This window comes from Lepisma saccharinum, chromosome 18 (genome assembly GCF_977018435.1).
Source record: "Lepisma saccharinum chromosome 18, izLepSacc3.1, whole genome shotgun sequence".
In the NCBI taxonomy this organism is placed as follows: Eukaryota; Metazoa; Arthropoda; class Insecta; order Zygentoma; family Lepismatidae; genus Lepisma; species Lepisma saccharinum.
In genome coordinates, this window is record NC_139246.1 from 33,872,105 (window position 1) to 33,899,055 (window position 26,951).

The 26,951-nt window shown below is 38.3% G+C and overlaps 1 protein-coding gene across 8 annotated transcripts in view; it reads right to left on the bottom strand.

Annotated features, from left to right (window-relative positions):
* LOC146002501 (chymotrypsin-C-like) overlaps positions 1-26,951 on the bottom strand; it is a 167,107-nt gene that overhangs the window by 63,953 nt on the left and 76,203 nt on the right. For 5 of the 8 annotated variants that reach the window (XM_083140388.1, XM_083140386.1, XM_083140389.1 and 2 more), the window contains exon 2: positions 12,057-12,298. In XM_083140388.1, coding sequence (XP_082996514.1) covers positions 12,057-12,275 — 219 coding nt within the window. In that variant the 5' untranslated portion in view covers positions 12,276-12,298. Of the gene's footprint in view, positions 1-6,822; positions 7,031-12,056; positions 12,299-17,951; positions 18,023-24,014; positions 24,103-26,951 lie in introns of those variants that run through there. The other 3 variants (XM_083140385.1, XM_083140387.1, XM_083140391.1) reach the window with 3 other exon arrangements.

The following is a 26,951-nucleotide window of genomic DNA, read 5'->3' on the forward strand; positions in this document are numbered from 1 at the left end:
AGTCAAACGGAGAATATAAATATAGTGACGAAGACGGGGATTGTCCAGTGCTTGTTACGTGGGCGGATGCAAATTACGTGATAGTTAGAGTGCACGTTGTACAGAGTGAACTGTCCGATGACGCCATTCGATCGGTCCTGAGTACGTACGGTCAGATAATATCCTTGGACGATGAACGGTATTCCAGTGATCACATTTATCCAGTAAGAACTGGCCGTAAAATCGCCAAAATGAATCTAACTCGTGCGATTCCATCGTACGTCACAATCAGTGGCGGACGATAATGGGTGACATATAGCGGGCAAGACCGTACTTGCAGTTACTGTGACCTTAGTGACCTATTTTTACGTTACCTGTCCGTCCCGACGTCGTCAAATGGAGAAACCCAAAGATACGTCGTATGCCGCGGCGGCGCGTCCTGTCCCGAGGAATGTGCCGGCTGCCGAGAAAATGATGACCCCGACACCCACTATACTACCTGTGCAACTGAAACGCTCCGGAGACCAGGACAATGAGGGCAACGTACAAGCTTCACTACAGGATGTACCTAAAAATACCGTACCAGATTCCACTTTACCACCCAGTGTAGAAAACAAGACAACAGCAGACGTTCCTATCCCCGTCAGTGTGGACCAAGTGAATGTCAACCAAGCAGCTCACGTAGCAGAGAAGAATGGGGAAGAAACAATGGACGTTATCCTAGAGGTGCCCCATAGTCCGATGCAGCAGGCAGATGATGATCATGCAGGTGAAGGTGGGAACTCCGAGACGGCGTCCCCCGCATCAGGCGCTCTGCCGAAAACAACGAAGGAACCAAAAAAGAAGAAGAAACGCAGTCTCCCTACGAACGATACGGCGTCGACAAGGCGGCAAGATGGCCCTCATCGTTCGGTGTCTCCAGTGTCTCGGCGACTGCGTAGAACGATGAGTGCGACAAGAGAACAAAGTGCGAAATCTAGCGGCGGCTCTGATTGGTCGCTTGAAGTCAATGTGTGATATATGTCTACCATATCCTAGTTATGAAGTGTGTTGTCCGCGTTATAATGTTATTAGGGTTATGTTTGTTGCATGTCGTAGTGAAATTGAAAAAGGTGAATAGTTTAACGTCAGTAACTGCACATAACATTCCCACCGGGTACAATAGCACGGAATCCCACATGACGACCCCCATATATCATTTTGCAACAATAAACATTAACAAGATGAAATCTAGTGTCAAGCATCATGCATTCTTAGATTATATTAAGCAAAGTCACCTGGATGTAATTTTCCTGCAAGAAGTCGGGACTGATGATTTCTGTCTGGGCAGCGAATATACCGTGTATAACAATTTAACTCACAATTCTCTAGGAACCGCCATAGTTGTGAAAGAAGGCCTCCATATAACGGAAGTTTACCATCACCCGTCTGGTCGTATCACATGTATCCAAATAGGAAACCTATGGTTTTGTAATGTTTATGCACCTTCAGGTACCAAAGCTAGAAATACTTGGAACATATTTTACGCTACAGACGTGGCGAAGGCATTAGGTGGCTCCCGTCAAAACATTGTGCTGGTGGGTGATTTTAATTGTACTCTAAGAAGGCAGGACAAATATCCAGGATTCCATACATCACCTAGCTTGCAGACGCTGGTTAGCCACCCAAACTACACGATGTTTGGGTGGCTAAAGGTCCGAATATAGACGGCTACACATAAATACGTACGTGCCGACACAGCGAGTCGGCTTGATCGTTTTTACGTTAGTGCACACATGATTAGCAAAATATCTGCGATTAGAATTTTCCCAACGTGCTTTAGTGATCATTTAAGTGTCCAACTCGACATGAGTTTGGATGTACCTTCAGTTGTACGAGGGCGGGGATTTTGGAAGTTCAATGTACGGTTATTGGAAGATGAACAATTGCGTACCGAATTTAAACAAAAATGGAAGAAGTGGGAAGAAATTAGCGTACGTCAAACTGACATTATTATGTGGTGGGACACTTTTCTAAAACCTTCCATTAAATATTTCTGTTTAGCATATAGTCGAGAAAAATACTCAGATTTCAATAAGAAATGTAACTTTTACCACAGAGTGCTTCACGAACTAACAACACAGCTAATACAAGGGAAGCCAGTGCGTCAAGAAGTGAAACGAGTGCAAGCAGTGCTGCTGAGCATGCACAGAGAGCGTATGCAAGGTTACAATGTTAGGAGTCGTCTTCCTATGTTTGATGCACAAGAAGAAGCCTCGTTGGTGCAGGTGTTAGCAGAGAGACGCAGTGCACAGCAAAAGAGGATAACGTGTCTCGATACAGCCACGGGGAGACTAACCGAACCCAAGTTAATACGAAATTACTTACGGGACTTTCATGCAGATCAGTTTAAAGAGAAGGAAGATCAACGCTCCCATCGCACTCCACTGCAAGGGATGGACCTTTCCATGTTATCGGAAGATGACCGTCGCTATTTAGAACAGCCATTCTCAAAAAAAGAATTGTACGAGTCTGTTCACGGTGGAAAAAGAGGTAAAGCTCCGGGAATCGATGGTGTCCCGATAGAATTGTTCCAAACCTTTTGGACAACGGTGGCTCCACTGTTCACATGCTGGCTCAATGCTGTGTATACGAAGAAACGCCTTGGACGAACGAGTCTTACGGGTGTTATGGTTTTGATTCCCAAAATATCTCAGCCCAGAAAGCCAGAAGACTTCAGGCCAATCACATTACTATGTGCTGATTACAAAATCTTTGCACGTTTGATCACCCGAAGGTTGCAACGATTTGCGGATTCTTTATTAGGGCCGTATCAATATGTATATGGTACAAGTGGTAAAATATTTCACATTCTAACTAGTGTACGTGACATCATCACTTCTATGCAAGATATTGAAGGTTCTCAAGCTGCATTAGTGGCGTTAGATTTCAAAAGTGCCTTTGACTCCCTCAGACATGACTTTCTTTTCCAATACTTTGGAAAAGTGGGATGTGGCGATTTCTTTGTACAATCTATACAGAGCTTATACAGAGAAGCTCGAGTTAGGTTATCTATCGATGGTTTTCTGTTGAAAGCCTTTTTCATTCAGCGTTCTGTCCGTCAAGGATGTCCATTTTCCTTATTTGCATTCTGCGCAGCTCTGGCTCCATTTTTACGACTGATGCATGAAAAACTTCAGGGACTCAGGCTTCTTGGGAGAGACCACAAAATATGTGCGTACGCAGATGATGTGACCGTAATCGTGAAAGATCAGCTAGACTTGACTCGCATGGAGGCAGTACTTGAAACGTTACGAAAGCAGACGGGACTTAGTTTAAACCAGAAGAAATCTAAAATCTTACCCCTAGGGTGTAACCCCACTCTGTGGACTGAACCTGTAACTATACCCTTTGTAGATAAAGTGACAATTTTGGGAATAAACTTCACTACGACCATCACAGAGACTGTCTCCAAAACTTTTTCAACTATTCTCCCAAAAATCCAGGCAGTGTTGAACATGAACCGTTATAGACAATTATACTTACGCTCTAGAATACAGTATGTGAACATGTTTGCATTATCGAAGTTGTGGTATGCTGCGCAAGTTTTGCCTGTCCCTGCGAAAGACGCGGCGCAAGTACGAAAGATGATAACGCGCTTCATATGGCACGCACATTTGTTTCATGTCGCACATGAAACGTTATGCCTTCCAGTAAGTAACGGAGGACTGAACTTGCGCCAAGTGGAGAGACAAGCCTCAGCCTTGTTTCTACAACGGAACATTGAGTTGCTTCTTCACTACCCTGATAGTTTAACAGCAAGATTACTACATACTCTGTTAGATGAAGTGGAACTGCGAACACTCATTTATCCAGGGAAGATCCCTTCCCACTACAACTATTTGAGGACAACTCTTGTCGAGTTTTGCTATCTCCTAATCGGTTCCCCTCACATGGATGTCGATGACATGACAGTGAAATTTTTCTATAACCAATTGACTTGCAGGTTACACCACCAGCCACGAATTGTGCTTCTCCGAACTAATGTAGTGTGGTCAAACGTATGGAGAAATATATCTGCCTCTCATCTTTCTAACCGCGTTCGATCTTTGTGGTACCTAGTAGTTCACGATGCCATTGCGACCGGTGCTCGAAAGTGGCGATACCAAATGACTGACAGTGCTGTATGTTCCAATTGTCATCAAGCTGAAGACGCTTTACGACATCGCCTCGTAACATGTCCCGTAAAGGTAGATCAATGGAAGTATTTGTGTAAATGCCTTGGTACTATATGTAGAACGTCGCCCGATACATTTACTGTAGATCATTTACTGTTACCAGATTTTGTTTTCTTCCCTCTTACTAAAGTAAGAGCGGTCCAGTTTTTAGTTGCTCAATATATTTATTATATTTTAGGACATAATTCAGTGTCAATGCAAATTTCGCTGCAATATCACTACAGTGAGCATTATTACCAGATGGACCAAGCCAACCGCAAAACACTCTATGCAAATTTTTTGCAGGCCCTTTTCTTGTAAGTACACCTAATTATGTAATATAGATCTGATATCTGTGTAATGTTATCATATGATCATGTAAGTAGCCACTACTGCATAAAATAAAGAATATTTTTTAAAAAAAGTGGTAGAGGAATGGCACGGAATGCCAGAGACCCAGGTTCGAGTCCTGGTCGAGCCAGCATTTTTAGCTTAAGGTTCTACGTTGAACAAACAAGTTTTATTTATTTAAATATTAACAAAATAAGAATGGACATCAAGGTTTCAGTGTTGCCAACGTTGAATCAAATGCTTAACAATATAACAATATAAAGTGTCTTTTTATATAGGGTGTCCGGCTTAGAGCTATAAAGAAAGAAACGGCCCCAAAATCTGTTTGACCAAGAATTTATTGGGAATGAAGGTGTATCCTGATGCACAATACCTTGCCATTACACATCACAAAATGAGAGACACTGGCTCCGTCACTGTCACTAACAACGTCAATACACTTGCACTAGGGTCAAGGACTTCCATTCGACAAATGATAACACACAGAACACCTTCTGTTGTGGAGTCCACTCCGCCATGTTTGTATACTGTGCCAATGCGTATGCGCGCAACACCGTTTATGTTTTTCGTAAATGGCAACAGATGGCAGTACCGCACATACACAGGTTTTGACTGTAGCAGGTATTCGTAAACTGCAGTGCATGTTTCTTTTATTGCAGCTATAAGCCGGACACCCTATATATATATATATATATATATATATATATATATATATATATATATATATATATATATATATATAAACACTTTATATTGTTAAGCATTTGTTTCAAAGTTGGCAACACTGAAACATTGTATAGCTATAAGGCACTAAAACTAACTTAACTGAACTGAACTCTGGAAGTATGATCTCGATCAATCATGAATTGTTATTGGCCAAACTGTATCACTATGGCGTTACCGGAAACGCGTTAAATTGGTTTCGATCATATCTCGGCAACAGGAAACAACGTGTGAAATATCGGGAACCGGAAGTCACATACTCTAAATGGTTAGTTGTTCAACAAGGCGTCCCTCAAGGAAGTATATTGGGTCCACTACTTTACATGATTTACGTAGCTGATTTCGACCGCGCTGTCCAATATTGCCACTACCATCAGTATGCTGACGATTCGCAAATCTATATTCAGTGTAATACAGAAAACTATGATAATGCGATGACCAAACTTCAATTCGACCTTGATGCTATAACAAATTGGTCATGGAGGAACTCCCTTCAATTAAATCCAACAAAATCTTGCTTCATGACCATACGAACTCATGGTACACTTAAGAAACTTCACAAAAACGCACCTTCTCCTCCAACTCTTGGCAGTATACCGCTATGCAAAGTGGATACAAGCAAAAACTTGGGGATTGTGTTCGATAGACACTTAAATTGGGAGCCACAAGTCGAATTTATTGTGAAAAACTGTATGGGGAAACTTAAATCTTTGTATCATTTAAAACATGCTCTGGACGCTAATGTTAAAGATCGTCTTATGCAATCACTCGTCCTATCCACGTTAGACTATTGCGCTCCAGTGTACAGTAATATATCCCAGGGCTTAAACTATAAACTTCAAAAAATTCAAAATTGTTGTATACGTTTCATATTTAACCTAAACAGAAAGGAACATGTATCCCCCTATTTAAAGAAACTTTCTTGGCTAAACATTAGCAATAGAAGAAAATACTTAACACTCACCTTGATGCACAAAATACTTAAGAGTGGCTCCCCAAAATACTTATCCGATAAGATCTGTTCTCGTAGAACATCAGCCGAACATAATATCCGCAACAAGCACAATCTAAAAATCCCCAAACATAAAACCGCCACATATAACAAGTCCATCATTGTTACAGGGATCAGGGAATGGAACAAACTGCCTGCACCATTGACTAACATTATTTGCCATCAAAGTTTTAAGAAAAATCTGAAGAACTTACTATTGTCCCAACAACTTAATTAACCTTCATATGTTAACAATTGCACCTGCACTTATGCATACCTAACCTACCCCCCCCCCCCCCGGCATACACATTGAACTACCGAAGACTTATTACTTATCTTTACTCAACAGTATATATACTAATCTATTCAATGTACCTATTATTTTATCATTGTATAATCTTTATATTTTCTTTATTGTATTATCATGATCATTATGTGTTTTTTTTCTTTCTTTTTGTTTTTATTCATTTATTGTATCTTTGACAAGGGTTGGTTGTAAGAACGGCCCATGAGGCCGAAACCCGCCTGCTTAAATAAAGACCATTCTATTCTATTCTATATTAAATAATATAGTTTACATACCCAGTGGGAAGGAAAAATAAACCCTGGTTGGGATTTGTCATTCATAGCCAGAGGGAGAGATGGATCAAGACAGAGGGGAATCCCCCTTCAAATCTTTAAAGTTATTTTTAAAACAAGTAAAAGTCTAGGACAAGAAATCTGTTGTTCCTGTGATAGCAAGGTTAAATGGTGTTCCATTATATGAGTTTAGAGTGACAATTAAGCATTGCTATTGTTTTAATATTAGTAGAATTAACAGTAACAGCAGCATAACAATCTGACAACCAAAACAAGAGAATAAGGAACAAACAACAGGTGCTTACCTTACACGTAATGCCAGAAACAAGGTCACCGCAGCAATCCGCAAAGTGAAATAGTCATGAAAAAGGCATGAGCAACGCATTTATGGATGTTTTTGAAACAGCGAGTCTTCAAGAACCAGTATAGCCTTTTGTTTGAGTGCCCTTTGACAAGATTCAACGAGAAACATAGCGTCACAAGTCAATTAGAAGACAATGGAAAAGCTGTTTTTACGATTATCGCAAGGGATTTACTCCTACGGTGTTCACTTGTTCGAGAACAGTAATGCTTAACAGATCTAACCGCAAACGAGGAAGGCGTTTCCTAAGGAGAAGTCGTGCATAAAGAAATTCCATTGTTGCAAGGATCGGAGGAACTGTGTGTTAACTCTAGACTTTCCTTGTGGATGAACGAAGGTATAAAATAGGTTGTTATAAGCCTCTTCATGTTCCTTAACTCTAGAGTCTGCTCATCTAATGGATGACCAGTCTAATTGGTCAAGGTGTTAGGTTTATGATATGATGATCCTGGGAAGTATATCCACAACATCATCTGCGTATAATTGTGAAGCAAGAGTCATTTTTCAATTCATAGAGCATATTGTCTATTGCAAGTGTCTCTTTGTTGGGACTATGAAGTTTCTCCTATGTATAGATCGGTGGCGGCACCTAGGTACCAAAACTGAAGGACATGGAACGTTTACTTTATCTTGGTGTAGTTTCGGTCCTCATCGGAACCCCACTTTACTTCAAAGAAAATTCCCAAACATAAGTTTCCCTCTGACAACCATATGTCAAGTCCACGTGGAGCCCAGTAGATTCTCTCCTCAAACGTTCAAGAACTGACAGCTCTTGTCAAGTCCACGTGGAGAAAATGAAATGTTGCCAATTCAGTTTCTTTATAGATTTCTGAACGTGAGGTTTAGGTTGCCTTTCTTTGCTACGTTGTGTTATTTTTTTTATATATACAATATGGAGACCTTTGGGAATGTATCGTCGCAGTGAATGTATGTATGATGAAAAGTAACATTTAGTTTACGTTTTAAAATAAAATAAATTCTGCCTTGGTCAGCATATTGAGTTTTTGCTTATCATGGAAACAATGCTTAATGGTTTTAAGAAATTCTATAATTCATTAGACCTGCATAATAACTATATATCGCAACTTCTCCGAAGCAACCATGTGTTTGCACCTTCCGCGTCGCATTATCTTCTTCATAGAATAGAAATAAATAGCATTATGTATCTTGATGTTTCTTTCTTTTTTATTTTCGATAATCGCTTTCAAAGCATGCGCTCTGATTGGTCGACAGACTTTCACGAAAGTTTGTACAGGGTGGTTCAGAAACAATTTGGCGCCATACCAACTTCTTTGTAGGTAGTGTGTTGAAACCGCAAACCTCTATTTACAGACTGGAAACGATGCGCTTTTGTTTGAAGGCGCGCATAGCCCCGGGGGTAAAAATATGGCGGAGATGCTCATTGGAGCTTGATAAGTTTTCATTTTTATGAAGAAATTTTTTGTTCTCACTTGTGGAGTCTAAAATGCAGCGTTATATACTTCTTAGTGAAATGAAACAATGCAATTTTGTGTGGTGCAATGACTCACAATCTTCAAAATAGTTGTTGCAAGTAGAAATATGAAGGTATGCTCGCCGCCATGATAGTATCACTTAGCTTCGAAATATTTGGCTTCAAGTTGACCCATGTTAAAAGGGGTCACGTTTCCGGTCTGGTATTCCGATGTCAAAATATCGTCAAGAAACACCCTGCTTTACAGTAGCGGAGTCATTGATTCTAAAGAACGTTCCTCAACAAACGATCGATGCTTTTTCAACCAACTCTGCATGACGACTGAAGGCTTTAAACCGCTCTACACATGGTTGTCCACGACCTACACAGATGTCGATATGGCGCCAAATTTGAATCGTCTACTTGTTTCTGAACCACCCTGTATTCAGACCTGTTCCAAGATAGAAATTATTGGACTTTAACCTGAATATTAGAAGAAACATGACGTCACTTCCTTTAAGGCCCGCTGTAGACGAAAGCATTTTTCTTAACATTTATGCCATGACCAAAATGCTGCTGTGTAAAGTGAAACATTTCATGATATTTTAGATGCCATGGCATTTACAAGTATCAAGTATATGATCGGTCCTATTTCCCTACCTTTTTTTGTAACATAACCAATCAGAAGCGACCTCTAGGTCACGAGTGCAGGTGTAATGGCGGCCGAATGAGATGTAAACAATGCATCACTTCACATCTTTAAAAGCCGATAACTATTCAACCGAGAAGAATAACGTTTCGTATTAAATGGTTTTAGGTGCAAAACAGTGACACTGCTTAAATGCATACTCTATAGCGTTTACTGTACACGTACGGAAGAATATTTTAGTTTATTATTGTAAACACCTTGCACTCACCGTGGATGGTGTAACTCAATGTGCCTTTCGTGCTGTATGTACAGTGCGTCCAGTTCCTTGCGAGGCCGAGATATCGGGAGAAGTGTGGCGGGGGGCGCTAGCGGAGATGCCGACATTTTCGACCAGTAACGTCCCGCATATTTTTATGTACATATCTTTAGTTGCAGATATTTATATTAATATCGCAAGACAAGCACTAACCTGTGTTATATAAGTTGTTCAAAGTGATGTCTACCTGCATTCACACATTTCTGGCATAGTTTGAAGAAATTTTGATTCACACGCAAAAGTTCTTCTTCCGCAATTCTTCCAAGTTCTGCCCTCATATTGTCTGTTAGTTCGTCGTTACCATGAGGGTTATTTCGGTATACTATATTTTTTAAGGTTAATCACAAATAAAAATCGCTCACGTAAGTGTCATACATAAAAATTCTTTGTTCTAACGTGAACTTTGCGGCTGGCATTTCAATCGCCTCACTTACACACAACACACACACACGAAGAAGTAGCACCGCAAGTAACCAAAAACCACACTATTTTAAACAGTACGAAATTAACACGCTCTTGGTTCAAGGTCTGTTCCTCACTCTATTCGCAGCTCTGTCCAGGGCACCTGTAGTCGCGAAAGAAAGAACAATTCAAGCTCTGAGCTTTCAGATTGCAAACAATGCTCACGAAAACCATTGACTTTTAACGGTTTAGTCTGCAACGTAATCTTGATACAGTGTTGCACATTCGAAACCTTCAAACGATTCCGAGCGAAGCAAAACGCTTTCGAGGGTAATCTTAAGTGGGACGTTACTGGTCGAAAATGTCGGCATCTCTGCTAGCGCCGCCCGCCACACTTCTCCTGATCTCTCGGCACGGTATTATCACAGATAAAGATGTATCTTTATCTGTGGTATTATATATTGTAATCGCAAAAGCTAACAGAAATTCTGCGCCGAAATGTTCCATGAAATGCATTCTTTTAAAGTATGTACTATCGTACTACTTTTTTGAAGCATTTACTTCTCATTTATGCTACAAAAATGTTAAAGGAAATGCTTCCGTCTAAAGCAGACTCGAGAAAATATATCAATTTCACATTTCACATGTCCTACATCTTCCTTCGAGTTTCTAATGTGTCCTACATCTTCTCTTCGTGTTTCTAATATGTCCTAATTCTTCCTTCGAGTTTCCAATATGTCCTACATCTTCCCTCGAGTTTCTAAGATGTCCTACATCTTCCTTCGAGTTTCTAAGATGTCCTACATCTTCCTTCGAGTTTCCAATATGTCCTATTTCTTCCTTCGAGTTTCCAATATGTCCTACATCTTCCTTCGAGTTTCCAATATGTCCTACTTCTTCCGTCGAGTTTCGAATATGTCCCACTTCTTCCTTCGAGTTTCCAATATGTCCTACATCTTCCATCGAGTTTCTAATATGTCCTACATCTTCTTTCGAGTTTCTAATATGTCCTACATATGCTCTCGAGTTTCTAATATGTCCTACATCTTCTCTTCGAGTTTCCAATATGTCCTACAACTTCTCTTCGAGTTTCCTATATGTCCTACATCTTCCTTCGAGTTTCCAATATGTCCTACATCTTCTCTTCCAGTTTAAAATATGTCCTACATCTTCCTTCGAGTTTTCAATATGTCCTACATCTTCCTTCGAGTTTCCAATATGTCCTACTTCTTCCTTCGAGTTTCCAATATGTCCTACATCTTCCTTCGAGTTTCCAATATGTCCTACATCTTCCTTCGAGTTTCCAATATGTCCTACATCTTCCTTCGAGTTTCTAATATGTCCTACTTCTTCCTTCGAGTTTTCAAAATGGCCTACATCTTCCCTCGAGTTTCTAACATGTCCTACATTTTCCTTCGAGTTTCTAACATGTCCTACAGTTTCCCTCGAGTTTCTAACATGTCCTACATTTTCCCTCGAGTTTCCAATATGTCCTACATCTTCCTTCGAGTTTCCAATATGTCCTACATCTTCTCTTCGAGTTTCCAATATGTCCTACATTTTCCTTCGAGTTTCCAATGTGTCCTACATCTTCCTTCGAGTTTCTAATATGTCCTACTTCTTCCTTCGAGTTTCTAATATGTCCTACATCTTCCCTCGAGTTTCTAATATGTCCTACATCTTCTCTTCGAGTTTCCAATATGTCCTATATCCTCCTTCGAGTTTCCAATATGTCCTACTTCTTCCTTTGGAAATAAAATTATCTCTGTGGCTAATCGCTAGTCTAGTTATTTCTTTTCATGCCGTACACTCTACCACATTTTGGTCAAATGTGAATTTGACCCATTTTTCTTTGATCGTGTACATGAGCAATTTCAAACCATTGAAGATTTTCAATAGGAACGCTGTTCACAGACTTTCAATTGCGTTCAATTCAACGACTTGTTCATGTTTAATTCGCGCTTAAGCTTGGAATTCAATGCGTTGTTCGTGTTTCATTTGATCTTGTACTGCCAGTCTTAGTTCAGAACAGGATAAAAGGTGTGGAGAATTGGTTAAACCATGGGAGGAGTCTTACCTGTGGCACTCTAACTGTGGATCCGAGAGCAATCTCCATCTTCATCTCAGAGAACTTGGCCGGCGCCATGATTGTGATCAGCCCTTTCCACTCGTTCGCAAACTCGTACGTGTAGACGGCGGGGCAAGGGGACGGCGGGAAGTTCTCGGATTGGCCCCTGGTTAAGGTCAACCGGAAGAAGATGAAGACGAGGTGAAGAAGCACCGGAAGTAAATCCATTCCGGTCACTGGCCGTCAGTTGCCTGGAAGATAGTACAAATAGCATTATAGGCGATACTATAATCATTTTCTGGGAGGAGCACAGTATGCTGTAAGCATTTTTTGAAGCACTACGTAACACTGGAAATACAGGGTGACCCAGCGTTCAACTACCATTTTGATTCGCGTAGTACTCATGTGGCCCCAGAGTAGGGATGACGCGATGTACGCAGAAGTGTTCAGCGAAAGACGCCATTTCAGAAAACACGTAGCGTTGGTCGGCTTCACCGCGCATTTCCTGTTCAGACATTTTTCAAGAATAGTGAATCTGTTGACATGACGCAGCAACTTCAATAATGGAAGACATGGGAGCATATGCGAATTTTTCAAACACAGAGTCTTTGAAACACACTCGCCAGATCTAAACACACTCAAGCAGAGAATTGTGAAGGAAATTAACCTTACCGGCAGCCACATTCTTGCATGTGATGGAAAATGTGGTTTTTCGAGTGCGCTAGTGCATTAACCATGATACTATTTTCAAAACAGCAATATTTCTTGTGTAGTGACAAGTGGCATACATGTGTGTTTCAGGTATCACTATTGTCAATGATTGAAGGCACAGTATATGTTTAAAAGTGGTAGATGAACGCTGGGACACCCTGTATAATGTGAAAGTTTTTCTACAAGGGTTTGTTTTAGGGTCAATATGGGGTCAGATAAACTAACGTGGACTGAATCTTCAAAGTGGAATCCAAACTTCCACCAGGAGACAAACCCAGCACCCTTTCATTACAAGGTGATAGCATTAGTATATTTTTGGTGAAATAAAAATAGTTATTTGTACTAACAATGATTACAGAAAGGAATAAGCTTGAGAATTAATTTTCTCAGCCTAACCTGCAACAAACCTGGGAAATATTTGACTAACAATACACTCCCTTTGTGTCCAACGTTATTGCCTTGTAACCAACAAGGCTAGGCTTTTGCTGAGCTCAGGACCGTACCCAAGGCGGGGGGACAAGAGGGTCATGGCCCCCCTCGAGGCATGAAAAATTTAATGCAAGTCTACAAAAATAACATGGATAATTTTTAAGATTTTGCAAGAATTTAGATTTTCTTCTTGCATAAATGAATGGGTTGTTTCTGGAGACAGGCAGTCTACTATATTTAGAAATTTTATTTTTAGAACCGTTTATGCGAAGCTACTAAATGCTCCAATTTGGTCTGGACAGTTCACCATATTTACTCCCAGTTTTGACATTTTCGAACTGCAGTCTTGATGAGAAAATGTCCTCTTTTTGCGGTTAATTCACATTCAGACATATTCTTCATTATAAGGATCATTCCATTGCGTTGGTGGTCACATTCAGGTACGAATTCCCATTGTGGAAGGGGATATCCTACCTTTCCACCAACGATCTTGTTCTATTAAAATCCCCCCCCCACTCATTAAAAATTTTCCGAGGGTAAGAGTTTGTGTTATAACAACAAAGATAAGCAATTAGTTTGGACTTCAAACATACTTTACTAAGGATAACATCATATACACATACAAAGAAGAAATAACAAAGATGTCTGCCTGTGTGTGAATGTTGCATACATATCTCTCTCTTTCTCTTTCTTTAGGGCTGGTAACAGCATGGGGTAAAAACGTACTTCTAGATTCATAGATAAGACTTTAAAATTATATCAAATTGGACTAGTAAGAAATGGAGCCGTAGCTGCGAAGGTGGTTGTCATTGTCACTCTAGGCCCCTGGTACATAGAAATTATACCGACCTGTACCTGTCATTTCTCCTCCACTTCTCACCTCCTTTCGTCGGGAATAAAACATAGCATTTACATGTTAATTTAATACGAAACTAATGTATTCTTAAAGTTTATCCCTCCACCTATTTATCTTTAATTTGCAATCGATTTTGCAGATGTAAACAATAACACACACTGCTTCAATGAAGATGGCGTGGGATGCACAACCGACTGTCCTTTTATTAGCCACACACGGAAAAGAGTAAGTACTTAAAAATACTACAATGTCTAAGTATGCCAGCTACATCTAGTAAGGGGGGGGGGTGCAAATTCGGTGCAGGGGGTGTGAAAATCTTTCTCGTCCTGGGCGCTGAAATCTCTAGCTACAACCCTGATCAGGAAATATTTCCTTTCGAGATTGATTGATTGATTGAGTTAAAATTTATGGGTGCGTCGGCACTTAAGGCCATTTCGCACCCTTCTGTATATACGGGGATTTCCTTTCGAGAGACCATTAATAGATTTACACCATTATAAAAACATAACACAATAAAAGTATGAAAATGTAATTATCATTTTTAATAAAAAGCAATAATTAAATAATGTTTTATTAAAAACATTTCACCTATCTTCTAATTTCTTGACATTTGAACCAGTCGTTAAAGGAATTAATTTCCTAGTTTATAAATTAGCGGGGTGTAAGGGGTGCTCCTTCCACGTAGTACACCCAAATGTCAACCTCACTTCCACGTTAGTGCACCCTGGACTGAAGACTAACGAGGCTCTGGCGACTGGCCCCATGGCCAGTATAATTTTGTTTGTATTGTCCTGTTCTTTTGTCCTTGTGTGCTGAGTGCCACTTTACAGCCTCAGCTTTTAATGAAAGTCAGAACATTTTAATATTTTATGATTTTAGTTCTGCAACGATAGAGTTGCTATTTGTAACAATAAGGGGCTGGACCCCGTATAATGTGACGGGTGCAAACTAGCCTTAGTGCTGACGCACCCACAATTTTAAATTCAAATTCAAATTCAAAATTCAAATTTTATGATTTTAGTTATTCAACGTTAGAGTTGTTATGTGTAACGATAAGGGGCTGGACCCCGTATAATGTGACGGGTGCAAAATAGCCTAAGTGCTGACGCTCCCAAAATTTTAACTTCAAATTCAAATTCAGTTATAAATTAGCAAATTAATTTGTTTATATATGTTTATAAATATACATAAATAAATAAATAATGATATTAATTAATTATTTAATGATTGACATATATATATATATATATATATATATATATATATATATATATATATAACCAAGGTTTTGGGCTTGCTCCCCCCTCAAAAAAATCCTGGGTACGAGCCTGGCTGAACTTTTCTTTATTATTTTACAGTCTGAAAAAGGATGGTCGAACATTGCTCATTGTAATGCAATTTTTTTTAGTCTTGCATTTTGAGAGGGGCATGTCCCCTCGCAACCCCCTATGAAAAGACTATATTGATAAGCTTTTAACAAAGTTAGGGCCTCCCCGATGGTGTAGTGTTAACGTCGTTGCCTTGTAATAAATTGATCCAAGATGCAATACCTGATGCCGGTACATAATTCTTCGGATCTTACTTTAAACTGTAAGTCCATTCCCGATTAACCCATTTGTGCATAAAGTGAACTCAGAAAACGAACTCAAACCATGCTAGGTTAGTGGTGTATAAAGTGGAATGATCAAGCATCATGTAAAAGGACAGAATAGACTATTCTACAGGTACTAGAGTACGCAGTTGTTTTTCCAGAGTTCCTCAGTGGCGCAACCACAGGAGGGCAGGGGGCATTGCCCCCACAACCTTCGACGGAAGTCAATTCTAGGGGGGGGGCAAACATTGATGGCCAAAGGCACCTGCAGGGGATGCACAGAGGAACAATAGCCCCCTTCAATTTCAAATCTTATGCATATTAATATACATTTCGGAATTTTTTTTTTGCTCGTTTCGCTTGCAAAATCTGCTTATCTCGGTATCGTAAGGTTCAGAGCCGTAGCTAGGAGGCGGCGGAGTCTACCGTGGATGCCGAGCGATCATAATGAAAAAAAGTTGTATAAGAGAGATTGCCATGGCGTCCAGTTAAATTATTTGCGCCCTATTAAATCAATATTGTTTTGAATTGCAAAAAATGAATCTAAAAATTTTCTTGCTCGCTTCGCTTGCATTCTGTTTGCTTTCTGTCATGTAATGTAGGTATTTAAATAATATGTATTGTATATATGTATTGAATAAGCTTTGAATATGTACACAATTAATGTTAGCATGTTGCATATGTATTTTCTTATTTTATGTCGCTCTATGTTGCATATGTGTAAAACATATCTTGTAAATTAAAGTTATACATGTTATATGTACAAAAATAATTATCATCGGAATGCATTTATCATTCATTTTATGCCATTCAACAACACTGTGTGCGTCTTTGTTTTCCATTATTAGCTAATGTGAAATTGACTGTGTTGGAAAAATATTTCAAATAGTTTGTTCCAAACAAATACTTTAGTACAAACTCCTACCCCTCTTTGCATAATTTATGAGGATAATAACGTCTTTGATACTCCTAATACTACCACTAGTAATAATAATAATAATAATAATAATAATACCATTATTTTTTTATTATTAGTATTTTTATTAGTGTTATTGAGGTTGTTGGTATGTTTATCCTGGTACTTGCCCCCCCAGATAAAAATTCGTGGTTGCGCCTCTGCAGTTCCTCAATACTTTCATTTGAGAAGTTTGATTTTCGCCAAATTTATCTAGGAGCTGTACCCTCCTGTATACGCCAGTGTTTAATTTTACAAGTTGGCAACGTTTCCTTGCGTACAAGGACAAAGAAAGTATTTCTGCCATTAACTAACCTTACACAGAGATCAAATAATTTGACGCCGAGGGTCCCGGGTTCGAATCCCGGTCGGGCTTGGTTGTTTGTGAATGTCCATTCATCAATTTCATCATTTCATCACTCATAACCATCTTCGCAAATTAGCCAAGAGGCACAAAACGCGAAGTAAAATGAACTAAATCAAGTCAAATCAAATCAAGATCAAATAATTTCTAAAATTATTTCTTCTGTGATGTCTATTAACCTTTTATGTGAACTGTTTTACGTGAATAGTGCATGTATCTGGAGCACCATTTTGTGAAGATAGTATATACGGAAAACTAATATGAAACTACCACATGCCATAACACAATTTTATTAATTCTCTTTGTTTGTTTTGAACTTACCTGTCTATGGCGCCACCTGACGAGAGGTTGATGAAAAATTTAGTGTGTTCGAGAATCGATTGTTTTTTGTAAGTGGTTATTTAATGCCAGCCGCGGTCTTGGTGATGGTACATATTTTGATAAAATTTATGAAAGAACGAACAGAGTGGAACACCTATGATCTGGGCTAGACTCAAATCCAGAATCTTTGAGAGATTGGAATTGTGAGTTGTTCATGAAAAACGCGCTGTCACCAAATAAAGTTAGGGGAAAAATAACTGCATATTCTTATTTCTGAGAAAACGCACATGTAAAATGATATGCTACATGACCGCCTTCCCATTTGTAAATCTGTATGTAATTCCAAGATGGCGGCCTTCAAGATGGTCGCCATGATACACACTAGTCTCATCTGGTGTGCCCCACCCCAATTACCCGTATCCGAAATTTCACGTCAAGTCGTTTTCAAATTAAAAGGGCGGTTCCGGACTTTTGTTACACCCTGTGTATTGTAAATATTTGCAATTGCACAACAGTTGCCATGGTGCAGTTTTGGGACGACAGTATTAAAAAGAACAAATCGACTTGGATAATGCTGAGTGGATCCTAGTTTCCAAGGATATCGCTAGATGTCAGGCTTGAATTTTGGTGTCAAGATAACTTCCGGTTTAAAAATACTGAGTAATTTATTCACTCACCTTTCAAGTTTCTAGTATTTCGCTCGGGCACTTTCGATAACCTAAAGGTGATCCCCATCTGAGTATTTCCGTCATGCATTGTTGATTTTAATGTATACCAACAATAGAAACTGAATTTCCTTTCAGAAATCCCAACGAGAAGAAAATCCCCATGGTTGCTGAGCATTGCTTTGTCAAAACGGTTCCCAAGTCCTTTCAATTGATAAGAAATTGGTTGTTATAATTCGCCCTGACTTTTTAATACGCCTGTGACATTTCTAACTACGTACCTAGTTTAAGAGCATTTTATCCGTTTGAAAATAGCTATTGTTGTAGATTTTGAGTTCTTAAAACAAAACAAAAAGTTTGAAATGGTAATTTTGTAAATAAGCTCCTCGCAAAATTTAAAAAAATACTTCTAGTTGTCGGGGGTAGCAAGCTTAATACATTTTTTTAAAGTTGAATTAACATTTTTGATTTGAAGTGTAATCGATTGCTGAATTCAGGACTTAAAAAAAGTACATATATTTACCCTAGCTTCGAGGAGGAGGCCTGTCAGGCCCACCACCTCATTTTTTTTATTTTTCAATTGTGAAAATTTTTATTAAAAATTGAAAATAAATTGCAATGTTCCCTATATTCTCAATATTTATGTACAATTTTTGTTAATAAAGACATAAATGTAATGTAAATAGGAGACAAAATACACTTGGTGGGACTACCCGGCACTATCTTTAAATGCGTGTAATTCGAGACACTTTTGCCATTGACAGTGTGCAATTGGCTGGTAATTTTTGTAATTATTATAATTAATAAACAACTGCTCATCTGTAAACAAAACAAACATTAATGAAAAATTATTGTGCTTTTAGTGAATGGTAAAAAAATGTGTACCACAGTCCTGCAATAATTGGTTATTATTTTGTATTAATTATGCTATTTTCGTAATTATAATTAATTAATTAATTTCTACACATATATAATCAACAAAGGAAGCATTGATCCAATAACAAATTGGTTCCTTCAATTTTAGTGACGAATAAAAGTGTGGGCCTGCGACCCACCCCACCCCCCTTCCCCAGGTAAGTAAACTAAGGTTTCGGAGAGAGAGGAGGGGGGGGTGTACAATAGATATAAATATGAAACCGATTGTAATCTACATGCAAATATCTTCAAATTAATAATTTGGATGGTTTTTATAATATCAAAGTAAATTTCTTCTAAGCCAAGGAAAAGTTGAGGGAGGGCACATGAAAGTTTCGAAAGGGCCAAAACCCTCTCTGGACCCCCCCCCCCCATCCTTTCCAATGTCCCTGTCGTAATGTAAATTACAATGTTTCAAGGGCAGTAAGCAATAATAATAATAATAAAAAAACCATAGTCACTTTTATACTGTCAACACCACAACCCAAGTTCACCTTTTCACAATTTTTTTTTCGGTCGATTGTGCAGTTTGTAGTAGGGGTGTGTGGGAAGGAAAATTTTTGGTCGGGACGGGAAAATTCATAAAATTCCGACATTCTGGAGGGAAAAATTTCGCAATTTCCGGAATGAGTTTAAAAATTTTCAGGACGGGAAATGTTCCAAATGAAAATGATTGTTTTAGGATCCCTGACATAAAACTGCCATTTTCAAGAAATTTCAGACACTTTAAAATATGATTATTTGGAATGTCCCGAATGTTCGGTATGCAAAAAAGTCGGGATTGGGACGGAAAATTTTCTTCCCGATCTCAGTACTCACTTTTAGGGCAACGTCACACCTCTAGTTTGTACAGTGAGCGGAAATAAAAAATGAATCAACTAGATCCTGAAAAGCTCGCTTTCCCGCAAGGTATTACGTGAGTTGCCTACCTCAACGGCGATAGGTTGATTATAATAGCAACTGTAACTTAATGGCAACTGTAACTTAATGGCAACTTCTATCACCACCGTAGAGCTATGCAACACACATAACGACTTGCAGAGACGCGAGTGTCTCAGGATGTAGGTGTCACACTATTATTGCTGGGAACTGTACATATGAAGAAGTAGTGGTGGTGGTAATTCCAAACGGCACATATACTGGAAGATAGAAGTTAATGTAAACAAAACTGCTTGACTTCTGAGAAATGGAATAATTATTTCCAATTTGATATTCTGATGCTATTTTGCTTGTAATATAAGACCACACAACTTCAATATACCAGGAAGTTGAGTTGAGTGTATAGATACATTCCTGCGCACAATTTCTGCATATCTGCTACTGAAAAAACAATGAATTTCTCAGAAACAACATGTATCTGTTTGCACTGACTTCATTCTTACATAAGACAGAAAATAGACAAATCTATTATTACTCTGATGATATAAATTTATGCAATCAAAATAGAATAAATCGAGAAGTTAACCGCACGTTTAGAAGTAAAACAAGAGATTGCTTAAAAAGCAAAATTAACGAAATTGAAACAAACAACAAAAATTAAAATATCAGACATTTATATGAATTTAGAGGTGACAACCTAAAGCAAACTTGATAATATATAAAAGTGGTGAATTTTTGGCTGATCCAAGCTATATTTTAAATAGATGCATGATAAATCAGAAGTAAATGAAGAACACACAGCAAAACCTTTAGTATCAGAACCTAACTTGACTGAAGTTACAGATTCTATTAAAAGGCTAAAGAATACACCTGGCATTGATTTAATAGCAGCTGAGTTAATTTAATAAGGTGACAATTTGTTAATGTGTAAAATTCATAAATTAATTTCTTCAATATGGAATAGAGAGGAGATTCCAGTGGAAAGAATCTATTATTGTTCCTCTGTTTAAAAAAGGTGATAAAAAGAACTGCAATAATTCCCGTGAAATTCCTTTCCTCTCAACATCACATAAAATATTATTTAACATTCTTTTAACAAGACTAATACGCTAATAAAATTATAGGCGATTATCAATGTGGATTTAAACTATCTACAGATTTTTAACATCAGACAGACACTTGAAAAATAATGGGAATATAATCAAATTGTTCATCAAGTATTCATTGATTTTTTAAAAAATCATATGATTCCGTTAAAGAAGATAAATTATATAATACATTAGTCGAGTTTGGAATACCTAACAAGTTTGTTAATATGAAATGAAACAAAGAAAAGTTCGTGTGGGTATTAATATGTCTGACAAATTTACAATTCATGATGGGTTAAGACAGCCAGATGCATTATCTCCATTACAATTTAATTTTGCTTTAGAATATGTTGTTAGGAAGGTAATAGAAACTAATGAAGGAATAAAATTAAATGGTCTCACTCAGTTGTTAACATATGTAGATGATGTAGACTTACTAGGGGATGACATAAATACAATAAAGAATAATGCTAAAATAGCAGCTAAAGAGCAGCTAAGGAGATCGGTTTGGAGGTTAGCAAAGATAAAACTAAATATATGCTTACAGGCCGAAACCAAGTGTTAGGTAATAATCAAAATTTAATTATTAACAACTCGTTTGAATCAGTTTCCATGTTCAAGTACTTTGAATTATTACTAACAAATGAAAATGATATAAAAGAAGAAATAAAAAGCAGAATTAATTCATGAAATGTATGTTACATTTCTCTTCATAAACTTTTATCTTCTCGTATAATATCTAAGAAACTGAAAGTTAAAATATACAAAACCGTAATTTTGCCTGTAGTATTATATTGATATTATATGAAACTTGGTCTCTTACATTAAATGAAAAGCATACATTGAGAGTATTTGAAAATAAAATCGTTAGGAAAATATTTGGACCTAAAAGGGATGAGGAGACAGGTGAGTGGAGAAGGTTACATAATTTAGAACTGCATAATTTGTATTCATATCCAGGTATTATTATAATAATTAGATCAAGAAGATTTAAGTGGGCAGGCCATGTGGCACGAAAGGAAAGAAAGTACATGAATGTTGTTTGGAAACCTGATGGTAAGAGACATGAAGGAAGGACAAGACGAAGATGGAGAGATAACGTTGAGATGGACCTAAAGGAAATCGATAAGGATGGAAAAGATTGGATTGATATTGCCCAGGATAGGGGACAGATGGAAGGGTTGAGTTTCTGCAGCCATAAGTTTTGGGTTCAGGTAGGGTAGAGAGTTAGTTATATAATAGTTTAGTTAGTATTACTATTAATACTTGAGCTTCCCTGCTAACGCTTGTCTCCTTGTAAATTGCGTATATATCAAATTGTCATATCTTAACTGCGTTAGCGATCGCTTGGTAGTTCGTGCGCCAATTGGAAACGAGGATAATATCGCTTTTTGGACAACGAAGAGCCCATGGAAAAAGAGAAGTATTGCTTATGCACACACTATTGCCACGTTGTAGTTTAATTCTCACTTACACATGCTCTATTAAAGGAGTTCGTTTTGCATCATTTTCAAGGGAGTTGTTAGTGTACTGTGTGTACAGTGGGATCCATAAGTATTACCGTGCTAATTGTCCATGACTATTTGCATTAATATTTATCTTACATCCCATGTGTTTTTAAACGATGGATTTTTATGTATGCTGGTGTAGAAGTTGTCAACAACTTGTTTGAAGCCTTCTTTTAATTCTTTAAGCTCTTACTTAAAATGCACGAACATGATGGTTGACAATTTGCACGGTAATATTCATGGATCCCACTATACTAACATTTGTGCATTCTCGTGTGCCAGCAATTCCAGCTAGAGACTGTGAAACAACGAATCAGCGATCAGTTCAATTCTATTCGACTAACATCGGGAATTTTCGTGTCACAAGGCCGACGCACCATGTTGCCAAACGTACTGTGAAACGAGGGGAGAGGGAGTTGATCAGCGCCGGTACTGGATAAAAGTTGTAAAATAGTACACAAAGCAGGGAAAATTAGTACACAAAACACCCAAATCCTGTACAAAGAAGCTAATAATAATAACTGACAAAAACAGACGTACGCTTGGCAACGTTGTAACGGAAAAGCGATGTTACCCGTACTTACTTCGCAACTGAGGTTGTTGACACTCATCAATCCACACACGCCCGATGACGATTGGTGGACAGATAGAGCTTAGTAGGTCAGCCGCCAGAGGAGCCTGTTATCAGTTTAATTACAACACCGCTTTGTCTCTGCTAGATAGGTCAACATTCTGCAAGCGCGGAAACAGCAACAGCTTGACAAAAAGCAGTTGAATCCAGGGGTCCCGGGCATAGGCGTGCGCAGACCTTCTGATTAAGGAGTGCAAAAGCATTCATGAAAGTTCAGTCGGAGATGGAAAAACCTCATTTCATCTCACTGTTTTATTGTATTGATAGGTAATTCGCAGGGGCGTATATAGTGTGTGTCCGGACCCACCGAAAATCACTGTTAGAAGAATTCCAGGCTTCCGGGGCACAAAGATTCTCTGTTCCACTCCCCTTTCATTTCCTTCTCTGTGGTTCAGACTGATTTACATACGTATAAACATGATTTCGTACAGATGATTCAAAACAACCACATATAATTTATTCATTTCCAATGTGTGACCATTGACAAATTTATTCTGCGACCACATAGGTGTAACACAACTAAGTTAATGAATAAAATATATAATAACAAATAATTTACTGGAGAATGAAGTGAGATAGTTCAATTACATAGTAAATAAACCCATCGTAGTTGTTGGGAACTTTCGTCGGCTTGAAAATACTTAATTTTTTAAAGACAATAATATTGTTTATTAACGGAAATAAGATTTATATACACTAAATTTCCAAGTGAGAGTATTAGGAGGGGAAACTGACCCGCCTTGCCCCCCGCGCGCGCACGCCTATGGTCCTGTGTTAGATCTCCAGAAGGATGCACATTGGCTTGGATCCCACTTTAAACTGCAGTCGCCTTGTAATCAAAAGGCCACGTGTTCGATACCGGAGGAGGCACAATTGGTTCGGATTTCTCTTTAAACTATAGGTGCCGTCCCGATTAGCCTGCCTGAGCATAAAGTTGACTTATACAAGCAAACTTTTATTATTACTTAAAAGTAACCGCACTATAAAATACTGACATGTAAATTTAAACCATGAAACACTCCCCAACAATTAAAACACTGACAAGACAACTTACATCCAGTTGGCACCACTGGAAATTTCATGTTGGCAGCCCTGCGAAGCGATCATTAATCTACACACATTTTGCACAAGAGAGGTACAAGGATTTGCTTCTAGAAAAAAAAAATCATGTTAAGGTTAACACACATAAAACTTGCGCACATAAAAGTCTCAACATGCATTAAAAATGTGGAAAGGGTAATCAAAAATTAAGAGAAATATATTCAAGTTACATCATATCCGGTAATACGAACGTGCGCATTAAAAACTCTCTGGCGAAGAATATAAAAAAATGAAACTCGAATAATTCTCAACGACTTTTATTGCGTTTCTTAAGTGTAATGCATTAAAGCGCATTGGCTTCTAGATATATGTAAATTAAGCAATGGCCTTGAGCGATAGATGTTCTTACACTGTTCTCTCAAGTGCTAGGAAAAAGAAAGAAGCTGTAAATGTACACAATATGCATCTCAGAGTCACCTTCATGATCATATATGGCTTTCGTGTGACGTCGATCAGTGTAGTCAGATCATCTTTGAAACATTTGCAGCTGGCTGGACACTAGCTAGTGAGCCTATCAACAGAGTAAAGCGTGAGCAAGAGGGTTAACAATAGGTGCAGGTTGAGATTACGTCACCGGCTCATTTAATGATTGGATGCTTCGAGCGTCGTGACTCGCCTCCAAGTTGCAAAAGCAGATCAGTCACAGATTTGACGGAAATCTCACTCTGCAACCGCCATGTTTGTGAGCCTTCGTAAACGAATAAGTTTAATGTGTTTGCTCTTTTGCTTATGTGTTCCAATCAGTGATGTGCGTCTACGCGTAAACAACGATAGTCTACATTCTACACGTAGACTATTTTATACACGTAGATTACGTAATCTATGTAAATAACATGGGCGAGAGGTGATAACTTAGCAAAGGGTGCCGTGGAATTAAAAGAAAATTATACTGCGTATCAGTTGCTGATGTGTGAGGAGAACTTTTCATACTATTTCTTCCAAATTCGAACAATTTCTCACCTAGGAAGAAACCTAATATAGGAAATATTCTAGTGTTTTATGGGGAAAAGACCAATCTTGCCTCACGAATGCCATCTGTTGTTGTTTTTTGCATACTATTTATCTTCTTCCATAGTTGATAATAGAAGAGAAGAGAATTTTGTTGTAAATAGGATTGTTTTCAGTTTGTTGGGAACCAATACAGTTGAAAATGTCACTTTCTATTCATGAAACCCTTGAAAATTAATTTTAATGCACTTTAGATTGCCTACGTAGTCTATGTAAACTACAACCCAATGTAACCTACGCGTAGATTACGTGTAGACAACGCATGAAGACGTAAACTTATAGTCTACGACACATCACTGGTTCCAATGCTCTGTATGGATTAGTAGCGGACCCTTGGAGAGACCAGTGTCTGGCATAACATGGGATCTATTAGGCGATTGCCGACTGCCAGTTGAAGAGTTGAGAGCATCGTTTTTCAGCCTATGGGGCGCGACCCACTGCTGGGTCCCGAGGGGGCGTTTGGTGGGTAGCGAAGTAGGACTCTAAAATGTATTTACTGTGTCTTAAAAACTAAGAGAACAACTGTGTGACATCAACTGTGATTGACTGAAAAAGATTGAGGGTTCTCAAAGTCCAAGAGTGGTAAAGAAAAGTAGAGGAGCCTTCGAAAAAAAGCTAAATCAGCAGACGCGGGAAATAAAAAGCAGACCACAGGAAAGGAGATGGAGTGAAGTAAAAAGAGGCAAGTAAAGATGACGCCTATGCCGATAGACGAACGCGGAAGAATAATACAGAGGTTTTCAGACGACAAGAAGAAACTTTCTTCTGTTGATGTAACGCTGTGTTTGTTGTCAAGGTCATGAAATGTCTTTAGTTTGTACGTTTAAAATATACGACATAATATATAATGTAATAATTAGGGCTCGGAAGTTGAAGACCTATAAATTGCCAAAAAAAGACCTATAAAAAGACATAAAAATATAAAAAAAGGACCTAAAAACTGAAAAAAGGCGTATAAATGTGATCCAAATTAATTAATAACTTCAGTTTCAATTACATATTTAATGAATAAAAAAATAAAAAAATTCTGGTGGTATGGAACACACAGTGCGAAAAAACTGAAAGGTTCAAAACCAGATAAAGTTTCCACTTACAGCGCGACCTTCCAGACAAGTTACGGTTAAAGGACCTTGTACCGTACCTGCTTCAGTCGTCCAAAAAGGTTTTTCTCTCGTTTCAGGGATGGTTCAAATATATATATATATATATATATATATATATATATATATATATATATATATATTTATTTACTACAGAAAGGATGTTTAAGGGGCGATGAACTGATGAAGGTTCGAATTGAGAATAGAATGGGCAGTAAGAACGTAGTCGAAAGAAGGTGAAGTTGCAAAAAGAAGCCATGAAGATCTAAAAAAAAGGCTAAAAAAGGACCAATAAGCCAAAAAACGCCGAAAAAGGCAAAAAAGGACAAATAAAACCCACCTTTTTCTGGCCTACAATGACCCAAGATGAACATATATTATGTTGGGCCTCGTCTTCGGACACTAGGGAAAAAAAGGATTTTTCCTCAGCTTCCGAGCCCCAGTAATAATATATACAGCGTGTCCACCGTGAGACTCCAACATTTTGAAAGTTTATTTCTTTTTCATTTAAGGTCATACTGTTGTGATTCTAATAGAAGAACCAGAAACTCAAAACGTTTACGTGGTAATGTTGTAGTTCGCACTAGAACCACAGTGGCGCTAAAACAATAAATTGTTTCCAAAATGGCGATTCCAAACGAGCGTGCATAAGTTGTGAGTTGGTTTGCTGCAGAAACAATATCCATTACTCAAGTGCAACGAAACCTTCGTTTGTACAATAATAAGGACCCTCCGACATTCAAGAGTATAAACAAGTGGTGTGATCAGTTTTTGAAATTGTT